The following is a 24,542-nucleotide window of genomic DNA, read 5'->3' as shown; positions in this document are numbered from 1 at the left end:
GTGCCAGGCGGGGACGTGTGCGCCACTACTGTCCCATCTTACAGAGTCTCGAGGGAGGCAAGCACGTGCCCAAGGCCACTCGGTGGCTCGGAAGCAGGGCTGCACTTCCTCTGAGTTCTCTGAAGGGGGCCGGCCAGGGGCGGCTTTCAGGCTGTCACTCTGAGCTGGCCGCTGCCGTGCAGGGAGGAAACAGGAGTCAAGGGAGGGGCGGGGGAGGAGACTGGGGTCTGCTCAGTCCTCCTGAGCTCTAGGCAGGAGAGCCGTCCGGACCCGAGCTCCCACGGCAGGGCCTCTCTCCTCTGCTCAGGCCGTGAGGTGGCTTTCTCGGGGCCCAGGATGCAGAGGTGGGGACTGTGGGCCGCGGCCGTCCTGACCCTCCTCTCCGCACAGGCCTTTCCGCAAACGGACATCAATATCAGCCCAGGTGAGCACGGGGCCAGGGCCGGGAGGAGAGGAGGACACCCCGCAAATGCTTGAGCTGTCAGTGAGGCCTCGCTGCCTGGGCTGCAGGCCTGCCTGACCCAAGGAATGCTGGGGGGCCAAGCTGAGCCTCCTGACAGCCCCTCCAGCTGCGCTCCCTCCAGCTCATGCGCATTGTGCTAGGACCAGACGCAAAGAGACCTGGTGATAAATCCCAGCTTTGCATCTTAAAAGCTGTGTGACCTGGCACAAGTTTCTTAACCTCTCTGAGCCTCAGTTTCCTTCAGAAAACGGTGGTCACAATGGCGCCCTCTGGGGCTACTGTGCAAGGGAGATGAGATCATCTGGGGAAAGTGCCTGGTGCCACAGGAAGATCTGAAGATGGTATTTTTGTTAGGGGTTTGGTATCTGGGCTCCGCGGTCCCACCTTGGCTGTGACAGCTGTTCCCAGGGAGCTGGGCACACGGGAGGACATAGTTGTCCCTCTAGTGACCTCCCTGGCGGCCTGGCCCAGTGACACCCAGCTCTGCGGATATTCAGTGTCCCCAGGGATTGGGATCCATCAGCCTCGGGCATGTGGCCTCCCAGTGTCCCACTTGGAGGACGCGGGGCTTCAAATGAGCTCAATTTCTTCACCCTTGCAATAGGGAGGCTAGGGTGCTGACTCTGGGGTAGGAAGAACCCTGAGTCCTTCAGTACCTTCAAGGTGGAAGATCTTGCCTGTCACCTCTACCAGGAGGGTTCTTTCCAAACATGGTTTAAAAGCTATAATAATAATACCAATAACAACAAGTGATACTTTTGTAGCCCTCACTATATGCCAGGCACTGTTTTAAACACTTTTTACATATGGATTTATTTAATCCTCACAATAACTCTATGGCAGAGATACAATTTCTATCCCCATTAAAATAAAACTAACACTATAATGAAACATCTGTAAGATCCCCATAAAGCCATGTTATTGGGCAGTTACAGTGTTGAGGGGAATTTAAATAGTGGGGTGATAAGATTGAAAGATAAAATACCTGATGTCCAGGTAAATTTGAATTTCAGATAAACAAATCATTTTTTACTGTAAGTGTCTCGAATATTGCATGGGACATACCTTATGCTAAAAATTATTTATTGTTTATCTGAAATTCAAATTTAACTGGGAATTCTTTTTTTTTTTTTTTAATCTGGTAACCCTAGTGATGGGAGATAAAGGGTGGTCAGTTCATTTGGGCAAGCATCAGGGACTCTGGTCTGCCATAAACTCTCTGAGTGTCTGTATTAGTCAGCTCGGGCTGCCATAACAAAATACCGCAGACTGGGTGGCTTCAACAACAGGCAGAGTTCTGGAGGCTACAAGTCCAAGATCAAGATGCCACCTGATCCGTTACCTGGTGAGGGCCCTCTTCCCGGCTTGCAAGTAGCCACATGGTGGAGAGAGAGAGTGCTCTTGTCTCTCTTCCTCTTCTTACAAGGGCACTAATCCCATCATGGGGGCCCCATGACTCCATCTAACCCTAATCACCTCCCAAAGACCCCATGAAAACACCATCACATTGGGTGTTGGGGCTTCAACATGGGAATCTGGGGGGCACACAAACATTCAGTCCATAACAGTGTCTTTGCCTGCTTGCTCTTGTGCCTCAGTATCCTCATCCGTGCAATGGGTGAGCAGGAGAGAAGTTGGACAAAATATCCTTGAAAGATACTTGTGTGTTCCAAGATCTTGCCTCTCTGCCCAGCATAAGAGGAGAGTCCTGAGGCTGAGTTTGAGAGTGGGAGCGATGGGGGGTCCTCTCTCTCTCACTAGCTTGTAACCATGGGACCTTTCTCTGAGCTTCAGGTTTCCTCCTGTGGAAAGTGAGGATGATAATGGTGTCCATCAAACGTTTTGGGGAATCTTCAATGAGGTCATGCAAGTGAAGCACTTAACACATAGAAAGCACTTGAAAAATGGCTTGTTACCTTACTACTTCTGCCACTGTGGTTGATGTTATGATAGAATTGACCAGGAGACACAGTTTTCTGCTGTGATAAAATGCCTTCATAAAGGAACTTCCAGACATCTAGCCCCATGCCTCAGTCCCACTCTACAGATGTGGAGACTGAGATCCCTTCCAACCCAGCAACTTTGGAGACCTCAGAGTCGGAGTTGGAAGGAAGGGTCCCGGAAATCCACTTGGCCCAATCCTTCCACAATACAGCTGTGGAAACTGAGGCCTACAGAGGCCAAATAATCTGGCCACGGTCATCATCCATCCAGTCCAGCAGAAAGCCCAGTTCAAGCCTGAGTGGATAAATCTGCTAGGGGAAAGTGATTTCAGTGCAGAAGAGAACGTGTGAGTTAAGTGTGTGTGCGTGTGTCAAGTGTGTGTGTGTGTGTGAGTGTGCGTGTTGATGTGTGACTAGGGAAGCCTTATCTGGGGTCTTGGTGAGCCGTTGGCAGACCATGAAGGTGGGCGCACAACCACAGCCCTCCTTACTGAAAGTGGGCCTGGTTCTTCTTCCTCTCCTGCATCCCGAGCCTTTAGGTACAAAACAGAACAGGGTCATTCCATCCTTCATCCCACTGCTCTGGACCTTTCATGAACATGCAAATATACGCAAATAGTGCAACCCAGCCATACCCTTAGATCTGCTTTGGAAACAAACCTTTAGACACTTCTGAAAGACTGGGAAGGATTTAGCCAGACTAGATCCTTCTCCTAAAACCCTTCTCTGAACCTGGCTTTGATCACTTTGGTTACGCGGATTAACAAATATTCAGTGATTAAAAGAGGGCCTGGCACCTGGTAAACGCTACATAAATATTTGCTGTTATGATTCTTCAACCATAACCATGAAAAGTTTCCTTTCCGTGGCTCCTGAGCCCAAGAACTTTCCACAGCAAAGGAAATTCTAGCAAAGCGTTTTGACGCTCAGGGTCTGCTTCTGCAGGGCTTCAGGGGTGGGAAGGGAGAATCAGTCAAGTTCCATAGCTTCTTCCTCTCCCCTCCAAGGAACTGGCATTGTGCACTCAGCACCAGGATTATGCCAGGGCCCAGGCTGTTTCTGTTGTAATATCTCATGTTTACTAGAACACCTACTATAAGCCAGGCACAGGCTTCCCTGTGAAGTAGGCACTATCATCATGCCCATTTTACAGATGAGGAAACTGAGGCACAAAGAGGTGAGTTTCTAACTGGAGTCATCTAACTCCAGAGTCTAAGCTCTGAGGCTGGAGCACAGAGGCTTGGGCAACTTGGTGTCCCTACTTCCTAGAGTACACCCTTCCCCACCCACCAGTCTGTATCATAGAGTCAGATCCTAGAGTACCCCCGCCTGGACACTCTAACCCATTCCCTACCCCTCCTCTATGGTCACAGAGCCCTCTGCGTATTTCTAGAATGTTCCTCAGTATATGAGGACTCATTGCCATGTGTGCTATGCATTCCTCCCTCCAGACTGTGAGCAACTTGAGGGCACAGACCTCAAGCCAAATAAGCACCCAGGAAACACTGAATTATTAATTATGTTGGTCTTAGTTAGCTCAGGCTGCTATCACAAAATACCATAGACTGGGAGGCTTAAACCACAGGAATTTATTTCTCACAGTTCTAAAGCCTGGGAACTCCAAAATTAAGGTGTTGACCAATTCAGTTCCTGATGAGAGCTCTTTTCCTGGCTTGCACATGGCCACAGAAAGGAGAGCTCTGGTCTCTCCTCTTCTCCTAATGGCACTAACCCCATCATGGGGGTCCACCCTTATGACATCATATAACCCTAATTTCCTGCAGGCCCCAGCTCCAAATACCATCACACTGGGGGGTAGGGCTTCAACATATGAACTGGAGGGGGACACACAAACATTCAGTCCATAATGCTGTTAAATTGGGTGTTTAATAGATTTGTCTTGCCAAATGAGAAAACCAAGACCAGAAAAAGATGTTTTCTGGAGGCACTGTAGTGCTTAGGAATTTTCAAGTCCATCAGACCTTGATCTCATCCTGACACTGCCACTTGCTAGCTGTGGGAGTGAGTGACTTAACATCTTTGAGCCTCAGTTTCTGCACCTATAACATGGGGATGATACAGATACCCCTCCCAGTTTGGTCTCGACGGTTATATTAACCATGCAATGAATGGCCACTGTTATGAGCAATATAAAAAGTCACCCAATGCTGTCTCCTCTGTATCACGTGACCACAAAAGCAGCCTGGAAGGAGGGAAAGCAAAGCTGAGGCATGAGAGGCCTGGGATCAGCAGTTCTGCACCCCAGAGCCAGGGCTCACAGGGAAGGGCCCACTGAGGGTGGGATGTGTGGACCAGGGAGACAGCAGGCAATGAAGGTGACTGAGACCTCCCAGTGGCCACCTTCCCAGACACTGGGAGACACTTCCGACCCCCTGGGACATCTGGGGCCCAGTAGTGACGGCGGGGCGGGGAGGCCGCCAGTGTGGCCCCCAGAGCCTCCCCCTCCACTCCCAGCTGGCTCTCAAGGCTGATCTGGGCAGGAGGAGGCAGGGTAGTGTGTTTGTGGGCAGCTGGACTGGGGCCAGGGGAGCGAGCAGCCAGATTGTGTGGGAAGGTGACAATTTATTCTTTTAAAAAGAGAGAGATTAAAGAAACAAGTCCTGAACTCCGGTGGCATGTCCTCTTTCCTTAACAAGCTCAGAGCTTCCAAAGGCTTTGACTCCCACCCCAGCTGGGAGACCTTGGGGGCCTTTGGTGCTGCTAATTGAAGTAAAATACCATGTAGTTTGGCCTCTTGGTTTCCAGAGCAACAAGCTTTGTGCATCCCTCCCCCCGCTTCCACCCCTCCCCTCCGTCATCTCCAGCCTCATCCCTCCCTCAAATTCCCAGCCAGGCTGAACCTTTTGCAATTCTCCAAATGCTCCCTTCTCTCTCATGCCTCTGGGCCTTTGCACGTGCTGTGCCCTCCACTTGGAACACTCTTCCTCTGACTCTTCCTCCTCCTTCAGTTCTCAGTGGGGGGTCTCACATCACCCCCTCCAGGAAGCCTCCTGGATCTCCAAATCTGGGTTTTGTGCCACTTTTAGGTGCTCCTGTGGCAACACCTTTATTTTCCCCATCCGGAAGGGGACTCACTCTGGTGTCCTGTCTTAATCACCAGTGGACACCATGAAGGCAGGGTTGGGGTGGCCACCAGTTCAACTAGGGAGAGAAAAGGGGCAAACAAATGACCAGTTTCCAAAATAATTTGAGCGCTGCTCCCTCAAGTTTTTGCCTGCATGACAGAAATCCATATTAATTGCATACTAATGACATTTTATTTCTGTGCTTATTTTTCCTAATGTCAGCCTCCAGAGAGTGTAAGATCCATGAGGTCAGAGGTCACCTCTGTGTAGTGTGCCACAGTATCTCCAGCACATAGCCAACTACCTGAGACCAAGTAGGTGCTCAAATAAGACTTGTTGAATGAATAAGGGGATGAATGAAGAACCAGACCATCAAAATTGAGACAAAAGGAAATGGGCTTAAATGCAGCAGGAATCTCTAAATTAGGTCTGGAGCCACACAGCCTGGCTTCAAAACCCAGCTCTGCCACTTAGTAGCTGTGTGACCTCAGGCAAGTTACTCAACCTTTCTGTGCTTTGGTTTCTTCATCTATAAAGGGGGATGATCGTGGTACCTACCTTGTAGGATGTATGAAGACCAAATGAATTGATATGTACAAAGCACCTGACACAACACCTGGCTCAGACGGAAGCTCAGTAGGGTTGGCCCTGGTTGTAATGTCACCATCACTACCTGAGTGTCAAGCTATAAAGCTATAGAGATCTCTTCACCAGAGAGACACAAGTTAGCAAAGGCTACTCTGGGTTCCAGGTTGATGAAAGTCCTTTAAGGGACTTCCCTGGTGGTCCAGCGATTAAGACTCCACGCTCCCAATGCAGGGGCCCCGGGTTCGATCTCTGGTTAAGGAACCTAGATCCTGTGTGCTGCAACTAAGAGCCTGCATGCTGCAACTAAGACCTAGCACAGACAAATAAATAAATAAATATTTTTTTAAAAAAACAGAAAGAAAAAAGTCCTAAATCTAATCCTTGTTTCTAAAATCCCAGAGGTAAAGGAGGTAGGGGGTTGCCAGGCAGGGTGGAGTTCATTATCATCCCAGTGCAAGCGAGTGGCTCCTTTTTGCCTCCCAGATCCTCCCAATTAGAAGCCTTTGCCTGCCCAGGTGGAAAGGGGAGTAATTGAGCAGTGACCTGTCACAGCCCCATTTTCTGGTATGTTTCACCCCAGGCATCCATAACCACCACTTGCTCAGTGGAGAAAATCAAAGGGGCCAGGAGTGGGGAGAAGGGCGCGAAGGTGGGGGCTGAGATCCTCCATTGCTAACAAGCTCCCTGGTGATGCCGGTATTGCTCCAAACAGCAGTCATTGTGCTAAGTAATCTGGAAAACCAGAGTCAGTCAACTGCCTTCAGTGCTGAGTTAGAAAAGTCCAGGCACGCCATCCTAGAGTCAAGATACAGCAGGTTGGAGGCATCAGGGCACACGGGCGGTGCCCACACCCTTCTCACCACTGTCCCCCAAAAGGGACAGTTGACCCAAAGAAGCAGCATTTGATTTCCTAGCATGCATTTATTCATTCAAAACTAGTTATTGCACACCTACTATGTGCCAGGCACCGGGGAGAGAGATGATCACGGCAGACCTTGTGCAGGGGGAGGCCAGACTGAACAAGAATTCACGGGGATGTGTGAAAGGAGGGATGAGGGGCTCTAGGAGCTCCTAGAGAGGCTCCTACCTCGTCTTCCCTAAAGAAGCCACCACGTGGCTGAGACTCAAAGAAGAAACTCGAATTGGCCGAAGACAGGCCAAGGGAAGTATCTGCAAAGATCTGGACACACTTTGAGAAATGGCAAGAGCTGAAGCAAATCTGGAGCATGTTGTGAGCGACAGGGGATAAGCTGCAGGGGCAGGTGGGAGCCCTGTTCCCGAGGGTGATGGGCACTCCTGGAGGGCTTCGGTGAGATGAGATCAGGGTGTTGGAAGGATCTCTCTGGATTTGGAAGGTGAGATAAGGCAGGAAGAACAGCCAATTGAGGAGGTCTCTGTGAGAGACGACAGGGGGAGGAAGAATGTGGAAGGGAAAGAGACAGAGACAGAAGTAGGGGAGGGGGAGGGAGGGAGGGAGGAAGACAGGAAGGAAAGAAGAAAGGAAGGAATTGGAAAGGTGCTGGGAGATGGAATAAACAAGACTTAAACATTGATTCGATGTGCGTAGAGGGAAAGAAAGGAGGTAAAGATGATTTGGGGCAAATATCCAACAATGCTAGACAATTCTGGTCAGTTCCAGCCAATTCTTGTCAGTTTTGTCTAATCAAAACTGTGTGTGTATGGGACTTCCCGGGTGGTCCAGTGGTTAAGACTCCACGCTTCCACTGCAGGGACACGGGTTCGATCCCTGGTCTGGAACTAAGATCCCGCATGCCGTGTGTGTGTGTGTGTGTGTGTGTGTGTGTGTGTGTGTGTGTGTACACTGTGCATTTTTCTGGGGAAAGAAAGCAGTAGCTTTAATCAAGACAGCTATACTATAATATTTGATATCAAATAAATCACAAAGGTAGAGCAAATGTAATGGGGTATCCTAGGTTGGATCTTGGGAACAGAAAAAGAAAAAACTGGTGAAGTGAAATCTGAATAAAGCCTGTAGTTTACTGAAGAGTATGTACCCATATTAATTTCTTAGTTATGACAAATGTACTGTGGGATGTTAACATCAGGGGAAACTGGATGAAGGTTATTCAGGGACTCTGTATAATATTTTTGCAACTTTTCTGTAAATCTAAATTTATTCGAAAATAAAAAGTTTCATTTTTGTTAAGTGAAGGAAAAGAAAATGAGATAGAGGACAACGAGGGTGGAAACTTCCAGATCAGACCTTATGGTAAATTAGAGAACAGAAAACGTCTCCACTATAGACATCCAGAAATACAGATAAACTTTACAAACATCCTTTGAAAATTAAGCTGGGCTTCCAAGAAAGTGAGGTGGGCGACCAGGGGCGGGAAACAAAGTTAGAGATGGAAACCAAAGCAGTGGGCACATGAGCGGGAGAGCACTGGGTGCGGTGTCAGCCTCCCTAATACAGAAGCTCGGGCTTCACATCCACACCGGGGAGGGAGTGATGAGACTCGGACCCTCTCACAGAGAGGAGACCCGTGAAGAGTCCCACCTTACAGGAAAGGATGCGCCAAGTGGGGAGGGGCAGTCCTCCCTCTGTCAGAGAGACGATGAAGAAGTTTGTCAGCTTCATCCCACACTCAGGGAGGAAATGCAAGACTTACCCTCTGCAGCATCCTTTGGTGAAGTCTGTACCATTAAATTTAAACACAGTGTTCTAGCAATGCCCCGGGGCTTTTAAGCCATGGGTTTATAACAGTTATATATTTTAACTCCAAAATTAGAAAAATAACGCAAACTCTACTTCTAATCGATTGTGTGGCTTAATTTTTGTTAAAGAAACTACAGATAGGCTGAGAAATGTGGACGTTTGCTGTGATGTTTTGTGTTGCTGCCCTGTGGGGTTATTTTACATTTTGGAGTTCTGCCTTCCATCTAGGGCGAGGATTCTATTGACATTTGGGGTTAGAAAACCCTTTGCTGCGGGGCTGTCCTGGTCATTGTAGGATGTTTAGCAGCATTTCTGGCTTCTACCCATTGGATGCTAATAGCACCACCACTTCTACTTTTGGCAACCAAGAATGTCTCTAGGCATTGTTTAATGTCCCCCGAGAATCAAAATCACCCCTGGTTGAAAACCAGTGCTCCAGGGTGATCGACTTAGGGGGGCCTGGGATGTGGCACTTTCAGATTTAGAACTGGGACAGTCCTGGGCAAACTGGGGTGGTTACATCCCCTACTTCCATCTCTAATATGAATAGTTAGGGTGCAAAATAGTTATAGGATTGGCGAGAGTGGGGAAAGTGGTTTAGCACGAGCAAGTATCATACTCTTGGGCTGACTGTTCCAGCCAACACCTGACACACGTGGCCACTTTCTCACCAATGAGTGTCCTGGGTTACAAGTGATGGGTGGAAAGCAGATGGAAATGATTTTCTGCTTCTCATCCATGCAAAGGGGGAACTGCTCCAAAACAGACCCCTGGGAATGATTCAGCCGAATCTCTTTGTGTGGAAGGAATGGGCAAAAGTCCCCACAGGGAACTCAGCAATGCCCAGCATCACAAGGGGTCCTTCAGCCCTCTCAGCATCGAGGCAATGTCCTCCTAGACCAATGCTCTCAACTGAGGAAGGAGGAGACTGAAGTCCGGGGAGGGGCAGGGAAGGGCCGAGGTCCTGAGCCCCCTAACTCCATAAGCAAGAGTTCTCTCCCTTTGCCATGTAAGGGAGGGTTAAGAGAGCAAATTCTGAATCAGCTGGCTCCAGTTTGGGTACTGGCACACACTGAAAGACGGTTGGCCGGGACTGGTGGGGAGAGGTAGGACAAGGCAGGACTGACCAGCGCAGCTGCCTAGGATGGGGGAAGGGCTGGTTCTGATCAAACAGGAAAGCCCAATGGCTCTCATCAGGGACGGGTAGCCCAGATGGAAGCTGCCTGCTTAGCATAGCTCTGTTTTTCTTTAAAAGCTTTATTTATTTATTTAAAGTAAATTCTATCTATTTATTTATTTGGCTGCCTCGGGTCTTAGCTGCGGTACGTGGGATCTTCATTGCGGCACGCGGAATCTTTCGTTGTGGTACGCGGGCTTAGTTGCCCCGCGGCATGTGGGATCTTAGTTCCCCGACCAGGAATCAAACCCTCATCCCCTGCATTGGAAGGCGGATTCTCAACCACTGGACCACCAGGGAAGTCCCAGCATAGCCCTAGTGACTAAAGCAACTGTCCCGTTCCTTCCCCAGAAAAATTCATATAGATGCGTGTGTGTGCACATACATGCATACAAACTTTTGATTTTGCATTTAATTTCGAGGGATTCGCTGGACCCCTGAAGCCCATTAACCTCAGTGATGAACCCCGGAGCTAACCGTTGATAATCATACTGTTATGCACCATCCGTACATGCCAAGCACTCGGTGACTTTCTTTGACCCAATTAGTTGGCCTGGCAACCTGATGAAGTAGGGGCTAACACACAATGAACCATGCTCAGCACTACTGGTTTCCCATGATGAAGTATCATGTGGATTTTAAAATCAAAGACTTTGGTGTCAGGAGGCCTGGGTTCAAATCCCTACTCTGCCTACTACCGGCAGGATGATCTTGGGCAAGTCACTTAACCTGTCTAAGTCTCAGTTTCCCTCTACGTGCTTGACACGTCATAAATGCTCAGTAAAGGTGGTCCACTACTTCCTTATTCATGAGCCCAGCCAGCTATTACAGTGGCTTTGAAGGCAAGATTTCACACCCCTGGGCATCACAAAAGGGACCCCAAAGATCTTCTAGTCGGACAGCTGAGAAGGGAAGGAATGTGCCAGCATCACATGGCATGTCAGGTGCAGAGCTGGAGCTGGGACCCGGGCTTCTGGATCCCAGTCTAACAAGTTCACCACTGCCCGGTGCCTGCTTTCACAGATGAGCCACCCAACTGAGTTCCAGGCAGGTTCTCAGCATGCCTTTCTCCCCCAGTCAGTCATCTTCAATCGTGGTTTCCAAAAAAAGTATATGCTAAGGGGCCTCCAGAGGGGCTGAGACTTTGGAGAACTTTAGTGTCTCAAACATGGGGTTTTTGTTTGTCCCTTTTCAGAATTAAGAATACATCCTGAACCCCAGTAGTTCCACGGGCTAAAGATATAAGTAGTCTTGACTACAGTAGGGAAATATACACCTTGGCCAGACAGCCCAGAAGTGCAGATTGAAATAAGATGCCATTTTTTGGCTTATAAAATTTGCAAAGATTGCCATTAAAGTTGTAACACTCAGCGCAGGCAAGGGCGCTGTGAGATGGGCACTCTCAGACATCACCGTGGGAGTATAAATTGCTTTCAGGAGGCAATTTAGCAAATTGTATCAAAGCCTTAAAAATCTATCCCCAGAAACTCATCAGAAATGCTGAAAAGCTTTATGCGCAAGGCTTTTCATCTCGGGATTATTTCTAATTGTTTTTTAAAAAGAGAAAACAATCTGATTATCCCAAAATTGGGGAATGATTAAATAAACTCTAGGGGGGCCACTAGGGAATCTTAAAGAGCTATTTGAAACAATGTTTACAAAAATTTATAATGACATGAGGGGAAATGCTTATACTCTTAATTTCTAGAAATCAGAATACTGACAGGGGTGTATGGTCAATAAAATCACAATTGCATTTTAAAAAAAATCTTTGCATTCAACATGACAAGAAGAAAAACACTCTAATGTAGTAACGTTTTCCAAGGATTCTATAATGAGCACATATTACTTTTATTATTTTGTAAACTTTAGGTATGCGTTAATCATAAGGCGACACTTTTTAGTTTCATTCTTACAAAGATGTCATAAGCTGTAGCATCAACGTTTGCATGGCCAATCTTCTTCCCAATCTGTATTCTCTCTGCCCCCAGCCATGCCAGAGCTGCCCCAGGCTTCCCTGTGCCCACTGTTCTGGATGGAGTTCAAAGGCCACTGCTATAGATTTTTCCCTCTCAATAAGACCTGGGCTGAGGCTGACTTCTACTGCTCTGAGTTCTCCATCGGCAGGAAGTCCGCCAAACTGGCCTCCATCCACAGGTGAGTGGACTCCTCTGTCCTCTGTAGCCCAACCAAACAGCCCCTCTGGAAAGGGGTGTGAAGAATGCTGTGTCCCACTGGTGTTTCTCTTTGGTAATTGCAGCTTTTATTCAGCCCAATTTCTCATTGAAACTGGCCTTGGCAGTAGAGGACAAAGCATTTAGCAAGGGTAGCAAACAGCAGGCTGGAAGGTCCATTTTTATAAGTGCCGATCTTGTGCTGTGCCCTGTTCTGTATCACAGGGGGTTTGACCCTATGATATAACTCACATAATATGTATGTAAAGAACATAACGTAAGACATAATAACTGATATTTATTTGCTAAGAGTTTATAAGCATCAAGTTCCCTCAAACCATTCTAGGTAAGTATCCTCATTTCACAGATACGGAACCTGAGGCTCCAAGAAGGCAACTTGCTATAAAGTGGTGGAGCTGGGATTTGAACGTGAGCAGTTGGGTTCCATAGCCCACCCACCAAGGCCTCCTTCAGTGTTCCTCCATGCCTCCTAAGCCCCAGCCATGCTCACCATCTCGAAGTTCTCCAAAGTGGTCCAACCCATTTACGCCTGCATACTTTGCACCTTCTGTTCCCTCCGCTGGGAATTCCCATCCCTATCTTCTCCTCCAGGGAGACACTTCCTTAACCTTCCAGACTCAGTTCTGCCATCTTTCCACCGAAGTCACCCCTGACTCGATGGCACCTGACTGCACTCACCACCCACCTCGCAGGAGCACTTTCTTCATCACTTTAGTGACTTCTTTTCACATCTGTCTTCCTTGCTGATTCGTGGGTTCTTTGAAGCCAGGTGTGATGTGTTCCATTGCCACTAAACTACAAATTTACAATCTTACCTCATTTTTCAAGAATCTCAGAGACTTGAAATTACAATGACGGTTGGTTCTTTATGCTTTACAGTCACTGAGTTTTGTTAAGAGTGGGGAAGGGGTCCTCAATCTTAGTTTCCAGAGAAGTCTTGAATCCTTGCATCAACTCATCCAGCAGATTTATTGAGCACCTACTGCATCCTTGGTGGTGCTGAAGAATATAGTGAGGTAGTCAGGGTCTGACCAGGAAAACAGGAAGCACTACAAACATTTAACACAGAGAGACTTTCATACATACACAAGTGATGGACTCTGAGAACTTAAAGAAGCAGTAGTGTATCTAGAGATCCACACTAGCAGGAAGCCAACTCCACCCCTAACTGGAGGGCGGGCCAGTCCTATGGGAGCTAGAGCCACAGAAGGCAGGCAGCCCCTGCCAGCACCTCCCCAGGCAGAGAGGGAAAGAAATACCCTGGCTTCTCTCTCCCTCCCATCCTTCCCATCAGTGCCTCCCATCACAGGGAGGGCAGCTGACATGGAAGCCTGGGAAAGGCAATCTTCAGGGGTCAAATCCCCTGTGATACAGAGCACAGCACGTGACTGGCATTTATAAAGATGGATAAAATAAGTTCTCAAAAATAACCAACCTATAGAGGAAAATGAAATTTATGTAATAAACAGTAAATTTAAAAGTGATTCCAAATGAAGATTTCCCTTTGGCCAGTCCGCAGGAAGGACAGCTCAGCCTGCCTCATGGTGCTTGTAATCTATCCCTTGGTTTAATAGGCATTAGAAAGGATTCCAGGCAAATTCAGGGGTTTTCCAACAGCCCCTGACCCAGATCCTGTTCCTTTCTGCCTAAACTTACCTCCTTCCTCTCTTCTCAAGTCCTGACATCCCTCTTTTTCTCTCTTATACTAACGTTTCCCAAATGTTATACCAGCATTTCCTCTCTTATACAGGTAGTTTTCCACTTTGGTATATAATACTTTCCCAAAGACATGTAGAAAAGTTGAATTTGCACAACGCATTCATCTGTTATAAGTTCAGTTCCCGTAAAGCCAGACGATATTATAAAATTTCTAATTACATCTTGTCTTTGAGACACAATCCAATTTTCTAATTCTGGCATTTTTTCATGCTTTGTAATTTTGTTCTTTTCCTTCATAATTAAGCACGCTATCAACTTATGTTCATGGAGCAACTGATTAAAGTTTAAGGTTTTCATACTTTCAGCTTACCTAATAATTTCCATCTTTGCTTCAAGTGACATTTGAATTGAATTAAGTTCATTTGATCTCTGCTTACTACTTGCAGTAGCACCTTGGGCCTTTCTATGTCCCAGTTATTTTGAACAGATATGGGGAAAATGCAACAAAATATTGAAATAGTTTCCTGAGCAGGTGCTGCTGAACAAAGACGGCACTAGTGTTAACAGGGCTGGGCAGCCACTCCCCCAGATGACCGCTCACCATGCGTGTTCAGCAGTTGCTGTAGGACACCCCAAACTGCGCATGAGAGGGGCACTTGGGGATGCCAGTGCCTCACTGGGTAGGACCAATGGCAAAGACCCATTGCACTGGAGAGCACTTTGTCCCCAGAAATCTACCACTCTGGTATTAGACAGAACACACTGTCTTAGAACATCGGCACTGAATAGAGCCTGGTGATGGTGTGAGATAAGATGTCAAATAGAAAAAAGGCGTCGTGTGGGTCCGTGTGGGTCTCTCTCTTTGGGGAGACCAGCCCATCAGAAATAGAAAACTAAACCAACCAGCCTGCCCTGGGGAGCATGGAAACTTTGTGCTACAGGTGGGCAAGAATTGGATAGAGGGTGCTCACGGAAGGTTTCCTGGAAGAACTAGTCCCGGATCAAGATCTTGAAGGCTTGGGAAGCTTAGGGAATGGGGGCAGCAGATGTTCTAAAGGAAGAAACCTGTGCAATGTTATGTGCATTGATTGAGGGCATTAGAGTCAGTCAGCCCTAAGCTAGTCCCCACTCCACCACTTCCCACCTGGGCGACCTCGCCCAAGTCCCATAAACTCTCTGAGCCAGAGTCCTCAGCTGGGAAACAGAAGTAGTCACACTGACTTTAAGGTTGAGGGGCTTTAGAGGAGATAAAAATGGATCTGAAGTTCTTACACAAGTGCTCGGGTAACTCAATGCTCCGTGGTGGGAGCTGTTATTATTTTTATTAATTATAATTACGAGTGTCTCGTAAGAGGTCAGTGCTTACTTAGCGTACGCACGTCAGTGCTTACTTAGCGTACGCACGTCAGATCATCTTTCGGAGGGCAAGTAAGCCTTGACTCACCCGCCCTGTTTCCTTTCCATTGCCTCTAATAATATCTGTCTTCGTCCATTTAGGCTGCTATAACAAAAATATCACAGACTGGGCGGCTGATAGACAATAGAAATCCATTTCTCACCGTTCTAGAGGCTGGAGTCCAAGATCAGGCTCCGTCATGGTCAGGTTCTGGTGAGGGCTCACTCCCTGGCTTACAGATGGTCATCTTCGTGCTGTGTCCTCACATGGCAGAAGCGGGAAGGGATCTCTCTGGGGCCTCTTTTATAAGGGACTCCACTTTCATGAACTAATCACCCCCAAGGGCCCCCACCTCCTAACACCATCACATTAGGGGTTAGGATTTCGACATATGAATTGTGGGGGCAGGGAACTAACATTCAGTTCATAACAATATTTGTTTAGCAATGCCCAGCATGTGACTGCCTAGAGCACTGTGTTGAGAAGGATTCTGAGAGCCAGAATTCTGAGTGTTTCTGGGATGGATTAAGAATGTCTTCCACAAACACAAAATTAAGGAGAGTAGCTATGTGTGCTTTGACTTGCCACCAGCGTCTCAAGCAAAAGGAAATCTATTGGTGGGTGTTCTAGACAAGGTGGCAGCCTGTAGAGAGCGGTCATTTAGAACAGCAGTCTCCAACCTTTTTGGCACCAGGGACCAGTTTCGTGGAAGACAATTTTTCCGCGGACCAGGGCGGGGGTTGCAGGGGTGATGGTTGGGGCGGTAATGCGGGCGATGGGAAGCGGCTGATGAAGCTTTGCTCACTGGCCCGCCGCTCACCTCCTGCTGTGCGGCCCGGTTCCTAACAGGCAGCGGACTGCTACTAGTCCACGGCCCGGGGGTTGGAGACCCCAGATTTAGAAGCCGCCAATGGGAGCAGATATACACCGTTGTAAAGGGTACCTCAACATAGTCCTGTTTTTTGTTTTGTTTTGTTTTGTTTTGTTTTGTTTGCGGTACGCGGGCCTCTCACTGTTGTGGCCTCTCCCGTTGAGGAGCACAGGCTCCGGACGCGCAGGCTCAGAGGCCATGGCTCATCCGCGGCATGTGGGATCTTCCCGGACCGGGGCATGAACCCGGGTCCCCTGCATCAGCAGGCGGACTCTCAACCACTGCGCCACCAGGGAAGCCCCATAGTCCTGTTTTGAAGTGAGTTATTGGTTAGGTGTTTGTTAAGTCTGGGGCTGATTATTATTACTACGTAATGACTTCTTCAACACACCAATGTTCACCTTTTAGTGTCATGTGGAAGCCAAAAATGTGGAATCCCTTGTCCAGTGGGATCTGTCCCTCTGGGTCTGTGAGCTGCTTGAGTGAACTGTGCCTGTTAGTTGTTCGTTTTCTGTCACATCCCTTGCCCACCCTTCTCATCTCTGCAAATGACATTCCCCAGGTTCATGGATATTGGGGCACTAGGTGAGTGGTTACCTTGGCCCCCCCCCCCCCGCCCAGGGCCTCCAATGCAGCAGCTCCAAGTATCATGTCCACACACAGCTACAACCCCAGGAAGGGAGGCAGTGGTGGAAACTGGGACCTTTTCCACACACCACTCTCCATTTATAGGGGAGGAGAATGTTTCCAAGACGTCCTCTACCAATTCCCCCATACATCTAATTGGCTGAACTTGGTCAGATGGCCAATGTTAGCTGCAAAGGAGGCTGAGAAAGTGAAATCTGGCCTTCCTAAATTTGGTTGTAGGCAACGGGCAAAAGGATTAGGAATGACCGTGAGGCAGGTAACCTGTAGCATCTGCTGCTGTGCCTGCTTGAGGTGAGGGTGAAATGAGTTCATGTATATAAAACATTCGGCATGGTACCTGGCATGAAATCAGTGCTCAAGAAACATTTTAATGACCTGAAGAAAAAAATCGCTGTGTTCCTATCTATCTATCTGTCTATCTATCCATTCATCCATCCCTATTTCTCTGTTGTTTTTGGCAGCAGACTGCCTCCAGGGTCCTCCATCAATTTCTTTTGTTGGGTGAATTACTTTATAAACTCTTTAAAATAGGAGGTGAGAATCCCCCAAGAAGACACCAATGCCTTCTGCTATGGTTTGAATGTTTGTGTGCCCCCCAAGATTCATATGTTGAAATCCTAATGCCCAATGTGATGGTATTAGGAGATGGGGCCTTGGGGAAATGCTTAAGTTCTGAGGGTGAAGCCCTGATGAATAAGGTTAGTGCCCTTATAAAAGAGGCCCCACAGAGCTCCCCTGCCCCCTTCTGCCATATGGGGGCACAGCAAGAAGTCTGCACCCAGAAGGGGCCCTCACCTGACCATGCTGGCACCCTGATTTTTCATTTCCCAGCCTCCAGAACTGTGAGAAATAAATTCCTGTAGTTCATAAGCCACCCAGTATGTGGTATTTTATTGTAGCAGCCTGAATGGCCTAAGATACCTGCTGAAGAGGGTGGACTGATAATTGCAGGATTTGGTTTTGCTGAGTCGTCTATGCAGGTTCATGCCTCAAGCTGAATTTTCCAGCAAAACAAAAGATTTTGAAGATGTTCTGTGAGAAAGGATTAGGAGAGAGGAGGCTATGTAAGGACTGGCGCCGTAAGGAGGGCTTTTGAGAAAGACCAAAAACATCCAGTGGAGATGTTCGTTATTTGATGTGTACAATGCAAAGTCAGCTCCTTTCTTTGTGTCTTCAATATAATCCACCTTGTTTGCTAGTGTTTTTACATTTCTAGGATGAGTAACAGTGTGTGCTGAGTCCTGCTTTGGACCAAATCCAGAGATGCCCCTGAGAGGACAACACGTATGGGTGCCTTAGTTAAAAAAGGAAAAAGAGAAAGCAGGACCGCATCACATCCTCTATTTACTTTGGTCTGGGAGGGCTAACAAAGACTTCTGTCCATTTTCAACTCAGTCCTATGGCAAGAGGCGACGAGTAACAGGCTACCGGGTTTCTTACCTTTGCAGTTGGGAGGAGAATGTCTTTGTGTATGACCTCGTGAACAGCTGTGTTCCTGGGATACCAGCTGACATCTGGACAGGGCTTCACGATCACAGGCAGGTGAGGAAGTGCTGACCTTTTGGAAGTTCCAGCCAAGATTCCATTTTGATTTAATCAACCTTTCACATGGAACCTGGGTGCCAGGTCACTGCTATGTGCCCAGCACACAGAGAGATCAGACACGATGATGCCCCAGTTAGAATATGATAATCGTTTTGAAAGAGGGTATTATGGGAACATATTGGATGGCCAGGGACGGCCTCTGTTTAGGTTTGGGTTCTCCAAAAAGCAGACACAAAAACATGATTGGATGGGTAAGAGGCTTTTGAGGGAAAACATTGGCGAAGGAAAAAAGACGGGAGGGTTGAAGAGGCAGAGAAGACCTTCAGGCCATGATGTGGGTCTGAACCCTGTCAAAGAAGAGGCGGAGGGAACGACTGAGTGGGGAGAGCCTTAGATCACAGCTCACCCTGGAAAGTCTTAGCTCAGCCAGTGGGGTGTCCCCAGGCAAAGGATGCCCATTCCAGGAGTCCCACCTTGGGCAGGAGGAAGCCAGCACTAATACCCCTGACATCCTAAGTCACTAACTGGGAACAGCATGGAGGAAGCACAGTCTCACTGTGAATGCAGTGCTGGGTCCAAGGGGCTTTCAGTCAGCCATGCTCCCTCAGCTGGTCCTAAGCTAACGTCTAGTGGATAAATAGGAATCAGCCAGAGGAAGAGCATTCCAGGTAGAGGGCACAGCATGGGCAAAGGTCCTGAGGTGGGAGACATCACGGCACACTCAAGGACATTAAAGACTAGTGTGCCTGGGATGCAGAGTGGCGCAGGGGTGAGTGGAATAACGGTGGAGAATAAGGCCAAAGAGGCTGGCTTGGGCCAGATCTCATACCTGGCAATATCACGGCACACTCCACCTGGAGATTTGGTCTCCACACTTTCCATGGACAAGTTGTATCCTGAGCATCTCTCCTGCATGTATGCCTCCAGCCCTGCCTCAGATAGGGTTCCAGTTCCAGCTCCTGTTCTGCCACTTACTGAATGGTAGGTTACTGGGACTTTTGTGTGTGTGTGTGTGTGTGTGTGTGTGTGTGTGTGTGTGTGTGTCTCTGAGCTTCAGTTTCCTCAGCTGTAAAATGGGATGACAATAATTAATAGTGCCTGGTTGTAAAAAGTCAATGGGCCAAGGTACGTAAAGGACTTAGCCTGTGCTCGGCACACTGTGAGAGCTCATTAAGGGTGGTTGAAGTTGCTGTCAAAGTAGCAGAAGTGGGACTTCCCTGGTGGTCCAGTGGCTAAGACTCCACGCTCCCAATGCAGGGGGCCTGGGTTTCGATCCCTGGTCAGGGAACTAGATCCCGCATGTATGCTGCAACTAAAAGCCTGCATGCCACAGCTAAAAGATTCTGCATGCCACAACTAAAGATCCTGCATGCCGCAACAAAGATCCTGCCTGCCATAACTAAGACCTGGTGCAGCCAAATAAACAAATATTTAAAAAAAAAAGAAGTAGCAGAAGTATCAATAGTGGCCAAACTCAGTATAGATATTTTAAAAAATCAATAGAATTCATCTGGCAAAAACTTGTATAGAAGTTGTAACATTAAAAAACCAAAATGTCCCATTATAATAGTAACTTTAAAATTGGCTTATGAATATACTTAGAGTTAAAGAACTTGTATAACAAGACCTAAGAATAATAATAACAAATGATACAGTAAAAGGACTTGTTTTTTTTTGTTTGTTTGTTGTTTGCGGTACGCGGGCCTCTCACTACTGTGGCCTCCACTGCCACAGAGCACAGGCTCCGGACGCGCAGGCTCAGCGGCCATGGCCCACGGGTCCAGCCGCTCCGCGGCATGTGGGATCTTCCCGGACCGGGGCACGAACCCGTGTCCCCTGCATCGGCAGGCGGACTCTCAACCACTGCGCCACCAGGGAAGCCCAGGACTTCTTTTTATAGTTTTCAATCCTAGGCACCGAATGCCAGGCACTGGCTAAGTCTCTTAATGCTTTTAATTCATTCACTTCTCTCAATAATTCTCTGAGGGAAATATTAGCTCTATTTTATAGTTGTGGAAACTGAGGCTCAGAGAAGTTAAGTAACTTGTCCAGATTGCAGAGCTAGGAAGTGGATGGAGCTGGAGTCCCAGGCTCTAGTCTCTCCCAGAAGGAGCATGCAGTTTCCATTATATGACATGGCCTCCAAAATCATCAGTGCTTTGGGAGACACTTCTCTAAAAACTTGAATAAATGGAGAAATGACTTTTGTTCCAGGACATTGCAAAGAAGTAGTTCTTTCCATAGTTAATTTGCACATTTATTGCAACACCTGTCAAATTCCCAGCAAGACTTTTCTTGTAATTGGACAGACTAGTTCCACAGCAGGCAAGAAAAATACACACTATTTGGACAGAAAGAAAAGAGATGAAGGGTGACTCCCACCCACTGGTAAAAAACATTTTCTTTTTAATATGGTAGTTAGGGTCTTGAGTACTGGAGTCAGATAGACCTGGGTTTGAATCCTAGCACTAATGCTTTATTAACTGTGTGAATTTGGGTAGACTAATCTGAGTCTCAGTTTTCTCGTCTGTAAAATGGAGATGACAACGCCTGCCTTGCAGGATGGTGAGGATAAAATGAGTAAAGCACACCTGGCATGGTACATAATAAGCCCTCAACAAACGGTAGCTTGTAATGTTACCAGCCGGAGCCAGAACCACACTCAAGTTTGGCTGTTTATTGCTCAAAAGACAATGTTCGAGAGACAGGGTTGGTAGAACGAGAAAGATGCTTTATTCCAGAAGCCGGCAACCTGGGGAGATGACGGACTCGCATCCCCCAAACCATCTCCCGGTTGCTGGTTAGGAGACAAAGGTTTTAAAGGGGAGTTTCAGGGGTGCACAGGCAGGGGGGCTACGAGCAGAACAGCACAGCCAGCTCCGACAGTCACCTCGAAACTGGTCATGCGGTGGTTGGATCAGCATCATCTTGATTGTTTTAAGCATAATCTTCAACTCCAGGGTCAGTTTGTTCTCACTTCCTTGAGGCCAGTTCTTGGCACTGAGCTAGCCATAGATTCAGTACTGCTCTAGGTGGAGCAGCTTATGTCATGGCTACAGTCTGGTCAGGCAGTTAGCTTTTTCCCTCTGGCGGCAGTCATATCTGCAAAACAACTCAGGAATGTGCATAGGACACTGTGATCTATATCTTTCAGGAAGGAACTAAAGATTCTGTGACTCTATTGTCCTAATCTTTAACTGTTTGAGCCTGCCTTTTTGTGACTCAGGGAAGGTCTGGGAGACTATAGCTTTTCTGCAAACAAGAGGCAGGGAACATGGAGGGGCTTTTGTACCTGGGAGGGCCCTGTAGGGTCCTGCTCAGTTTCAGTAATGGTGGTTAATAATAGTATATCAGATAAAAGTGAGGGCTTCTGCACTGTTAGATATGGAGGTATTAGAATGTTACCCCAAGCTGGAGCTGGCTCAAATGCCTGACCTTTCTCTCCTTGGCTTGCTTCCTTTCCTCTGGGTGCAACCCCCCAGGAAGGGCAGTTTGAATGGACAGACGGCTCATCCTATGACTATAGCTACTGGGATGGGAGCCAGCCGGACGATGGCATCCACGCGGACCCAGAAGAGGAGGATTGCGTGCAAATATGGTACCGACCCACCAGCGGTGGGTGCCCTCGAGACCAGGGCTCTTGCAGGGGTGCTGGGGAGGTGCCAGGGGTAGCCAGGAAACTGTGAATTATTCAACACCTTGGAGAGTGACCAGAGGTCACTGGGGGGAGGGGGGGTGTTAGGGGCGTGGCAGTTCCCTATGGTGGATGCATTTTTGTTTGTTTTTTTCTTTTTTTTTAGCTTTTTTTTTTTACATCTTTATTAGAGTATAATTGCTTTACAATGGTGTGTTAGTTTCTGCTTTATAACAAAGTGAATCAGTTATACATATGCATATGTTCCCATATCTCTTCCCTCTTGTGTCTCCCTCCCTCCCACCCTCCCTATCCCACCCCTCCAGGCGGTCACAAAGCACAGAGCTGATCTCCCTGTGCTATGCAGCTGCTTCCCACTAGCTATCTACCTTACGCTTGGTCGTGTATATATGTCCATGCCTCTCTCTCGCTTTGTCACAGCTTACCCTTCCCCCTCCCCATATCCTCAAGTCCATTCTCTAGTAGGTCTGTGTCTTTATTCCTGTCTTACCCCTAGGTTCTTCATGACATTTTTTTTTCTTAAATTCCACATGTATGTGTTAGCATACGGTATTTGTCTTTTTCTTTCTGACTTACTTCACTCTGTATGACAGACTCTAGGTCCGTCCACCTCATTACAAATAGCTCAATTTCGTTTCTTTTTATGGCTGAGTAATATTCCATTGTATATATGTGCCACATCTTCTTTATCCATTCATCCGATGATGGACACTTAGGTTGTTTCCATCTCGGGCTATTGTAAATAGAGCTGCAATGAACATTTTGGTACATGACTCTTTTTGAATTATGGTTTTCTCAGGGTATATGCCCAGTTTAAACAATGTTTAATGGTGCGTTGTTGACATGCAAACTGTGATTTGGATGAAAAGACATTAGAGATAGAAGCATGAAAAAAAGAAACTTGTACAGAGACCAAAGGATGGTGCTTTTATGTCATCTCACCAATGCACCAGAGGTGGCTCGTGCTCCTGGACATTAGAACGAAGGGATGCCTGGAGGAGCGCCCAGGTGTAGTAGTGAAAAGAGTACCCAGATGGGTACAAGTACTGGCCCTGTTGCCTTCTAGTTCTGTGCCCTTGCAGGCAATTACTTATTCTCTCTGAGATTCCCTTTTCTCTTCTGTAAAATGGGTTTAATAATCGTTGCTACCCACAGGGCTGTTCTGAGCATTGAAGGTGATATAGTTGATACAGCACAGTGGTAAGAGCATGGACTCTGGAGCTGAATGTCCTTGCCTGAACCCCAGCTCAACCACTTATGAACTGTGTAGCCCAAAGTAAGTGCCTTAACCTCTTGGTGCCTCAGATTCTTCTTCTGCAAAATGGGGCTAATGACACAACTCACAGGGTTGATGTGAAGGAAAAAGAAGATAAGAGACACAAAGTGACTGCAATGGTTTGCATGTGGTATCAGCAATCACCACCATCATCGTGAACAACAACGTCACTGCTCACGCCAACCTTAAGAAGTAAAAACTATTAATATTTCCATTTTGCAGATGAAGAAATCAGGACTCAGAGAAGTTAAGTGATTTATTCAAGTTTGTCCAGCAAGCAGATATGGAGCTGGGTTTCAAACCTATATCTACTCCAGAAGCAAGTGCTGAACTGCTGCCATTCCTACTTTGCTCCTTTTTCTTTTTCTGATTGCGGGAGGGAGGCATGGAACAGCGACTTGCTATCCTGGGAGCCAGAGCTGGGCGAAGCCTCTGGGTGAAGCTTGTCCTGTTCCTCCACAGTGACAAGTCAACACTAGCCTTATGAGAGAGTAAGGCTGGACAGCAGCCTCACTAAGCATCTGCAAGAAAGGAATGCCAGTGGAGACACCAGGCCTATGGGAGAGGACTTTTACTCTGGTGGGATGGCGGGGTGACTTTTACTGTGATGGATGGACCTTCACGCAGAGTCTCTGCTTTTTCCCATCACAGCTCTGAGGTCATGGAATGATAACACCTGCAGCCGAAAGTTCCCCTTTGTCTGCAAGATCGCAGCTCTGACCATTCACTGATCCAGTCTCGCCCTCTCGGAGCAAGCCCAACTCCAGGATCGACTTGTAGATGTACCTAATGTAAAGTCGACACTCAATAAATGTAAAACACACAGAGGAGACAAATCTCCCAGACAGAGATTTTATACAAGCAAATCTTAAGATACAGAGTGATCACTTGGTGACGAGTGACAGGAAAACCCACTCAGCTGGCTTGATAAATAAAGGATGGTGGATTTATTGGTCCAAGTAATAACAGTCCAGGGCTTGTTCTAGATTCAGTTGAATCTCACTGGCCTGGCTCAGGGCACATGCCCATTCTTGAAGCAATCTCTTTGGTATATGCTGGTCGGCTAGACCCTGCTTAGATGCACATGGCTGGGCAGGAGGGGTGGGGTCAACATCACCTGAACCACATGGGCCCAAGGAGGAAGGTGGTTCCCCAAGGAAAAGGAGAATACCACCAAACTCGTACATTGCTGGTGGGAATGTCAAACGGTAAAGCCATTCTGGAAACCAGTTTGGCATTGTTCAAAAAGTTAAACACAGAAATACCATGTGGTCCCAGCAATTCCAATTCTGGGTATACACCCAAGAGAACTGATAACAGGTATTCAAATATGAATGGTCATAGTAGCATTACTCATAATGGC

The 24,542-nt window shown here is 47.5% G+C and overlaps 1 protein-coding gene across 1 annotated transcript; it reads left to right on the top strand.

Moving 5' to 3' along the window:
* Positions 1-336: 336 nt before the first annotated feature.
* Positions 337-24,115, top strand: CLEC19A (C-type lectin domain containing 19A). The gene is made up of 5 exons (XM_032603801.1): positions 337-424; positions 11,926-12,091; positions 18,152-18,245; positions 21,731-21,863; positions 23,831-24,115. Exons 1-5 carry the CDS (start codon positions 337-339, stop codon positions 23,908-23,910), a joined length of 561 nt encoding a protein of 186 aa, XP_032459692.1. The 3' UTR covers positions 23,911-24,115.
* The last annotated feature ends 427 nt before the right edge of the window (positions 24,116-24,542 follow it).

This window comes from Phocoena sinus, chromosome 15 (genome assembly GCF_008692025.1).
Source record: "Phocoena sinus isolate mPhoSin1 chromosome 15, mPhoSin1.pri, whole genome shotgun sequence".
Classification (NCBI taxonomy): Eukaryota; Metazoa; Chordata; class Mammalia; order Artiodactyla; family Phocoenidae; genus Phocoena; species Phocoena sinus.
Note: the sequence above shows the minus strand (reverse complement) of the source record. Positions and strands in the feature narration are given on the sequence as shown.

Coding starts and splice junctions, on each gene's coding strand:
- CLEC19A (XM_032603801.1), top strand. CDS start 337: ATGCAGAGGTGGGGACTGTGGGCCGCGGCCGTCCTGACCCTCCTCTCC. Junction 425..11,925: donor GGACATCAATATCAGCCCAG/GTGAGCACGGGG, acceptor CTCTGCCCCCAG/CCATGCCAGAGCTGCCCCAG. Junction 18,246..21,730: donor GGCTTCACGATCACAGGCAG/GTGAGGAAGTGC, acceptor GCAACCCCCCAG/GAAGGGCAGTTTGAATGGAC.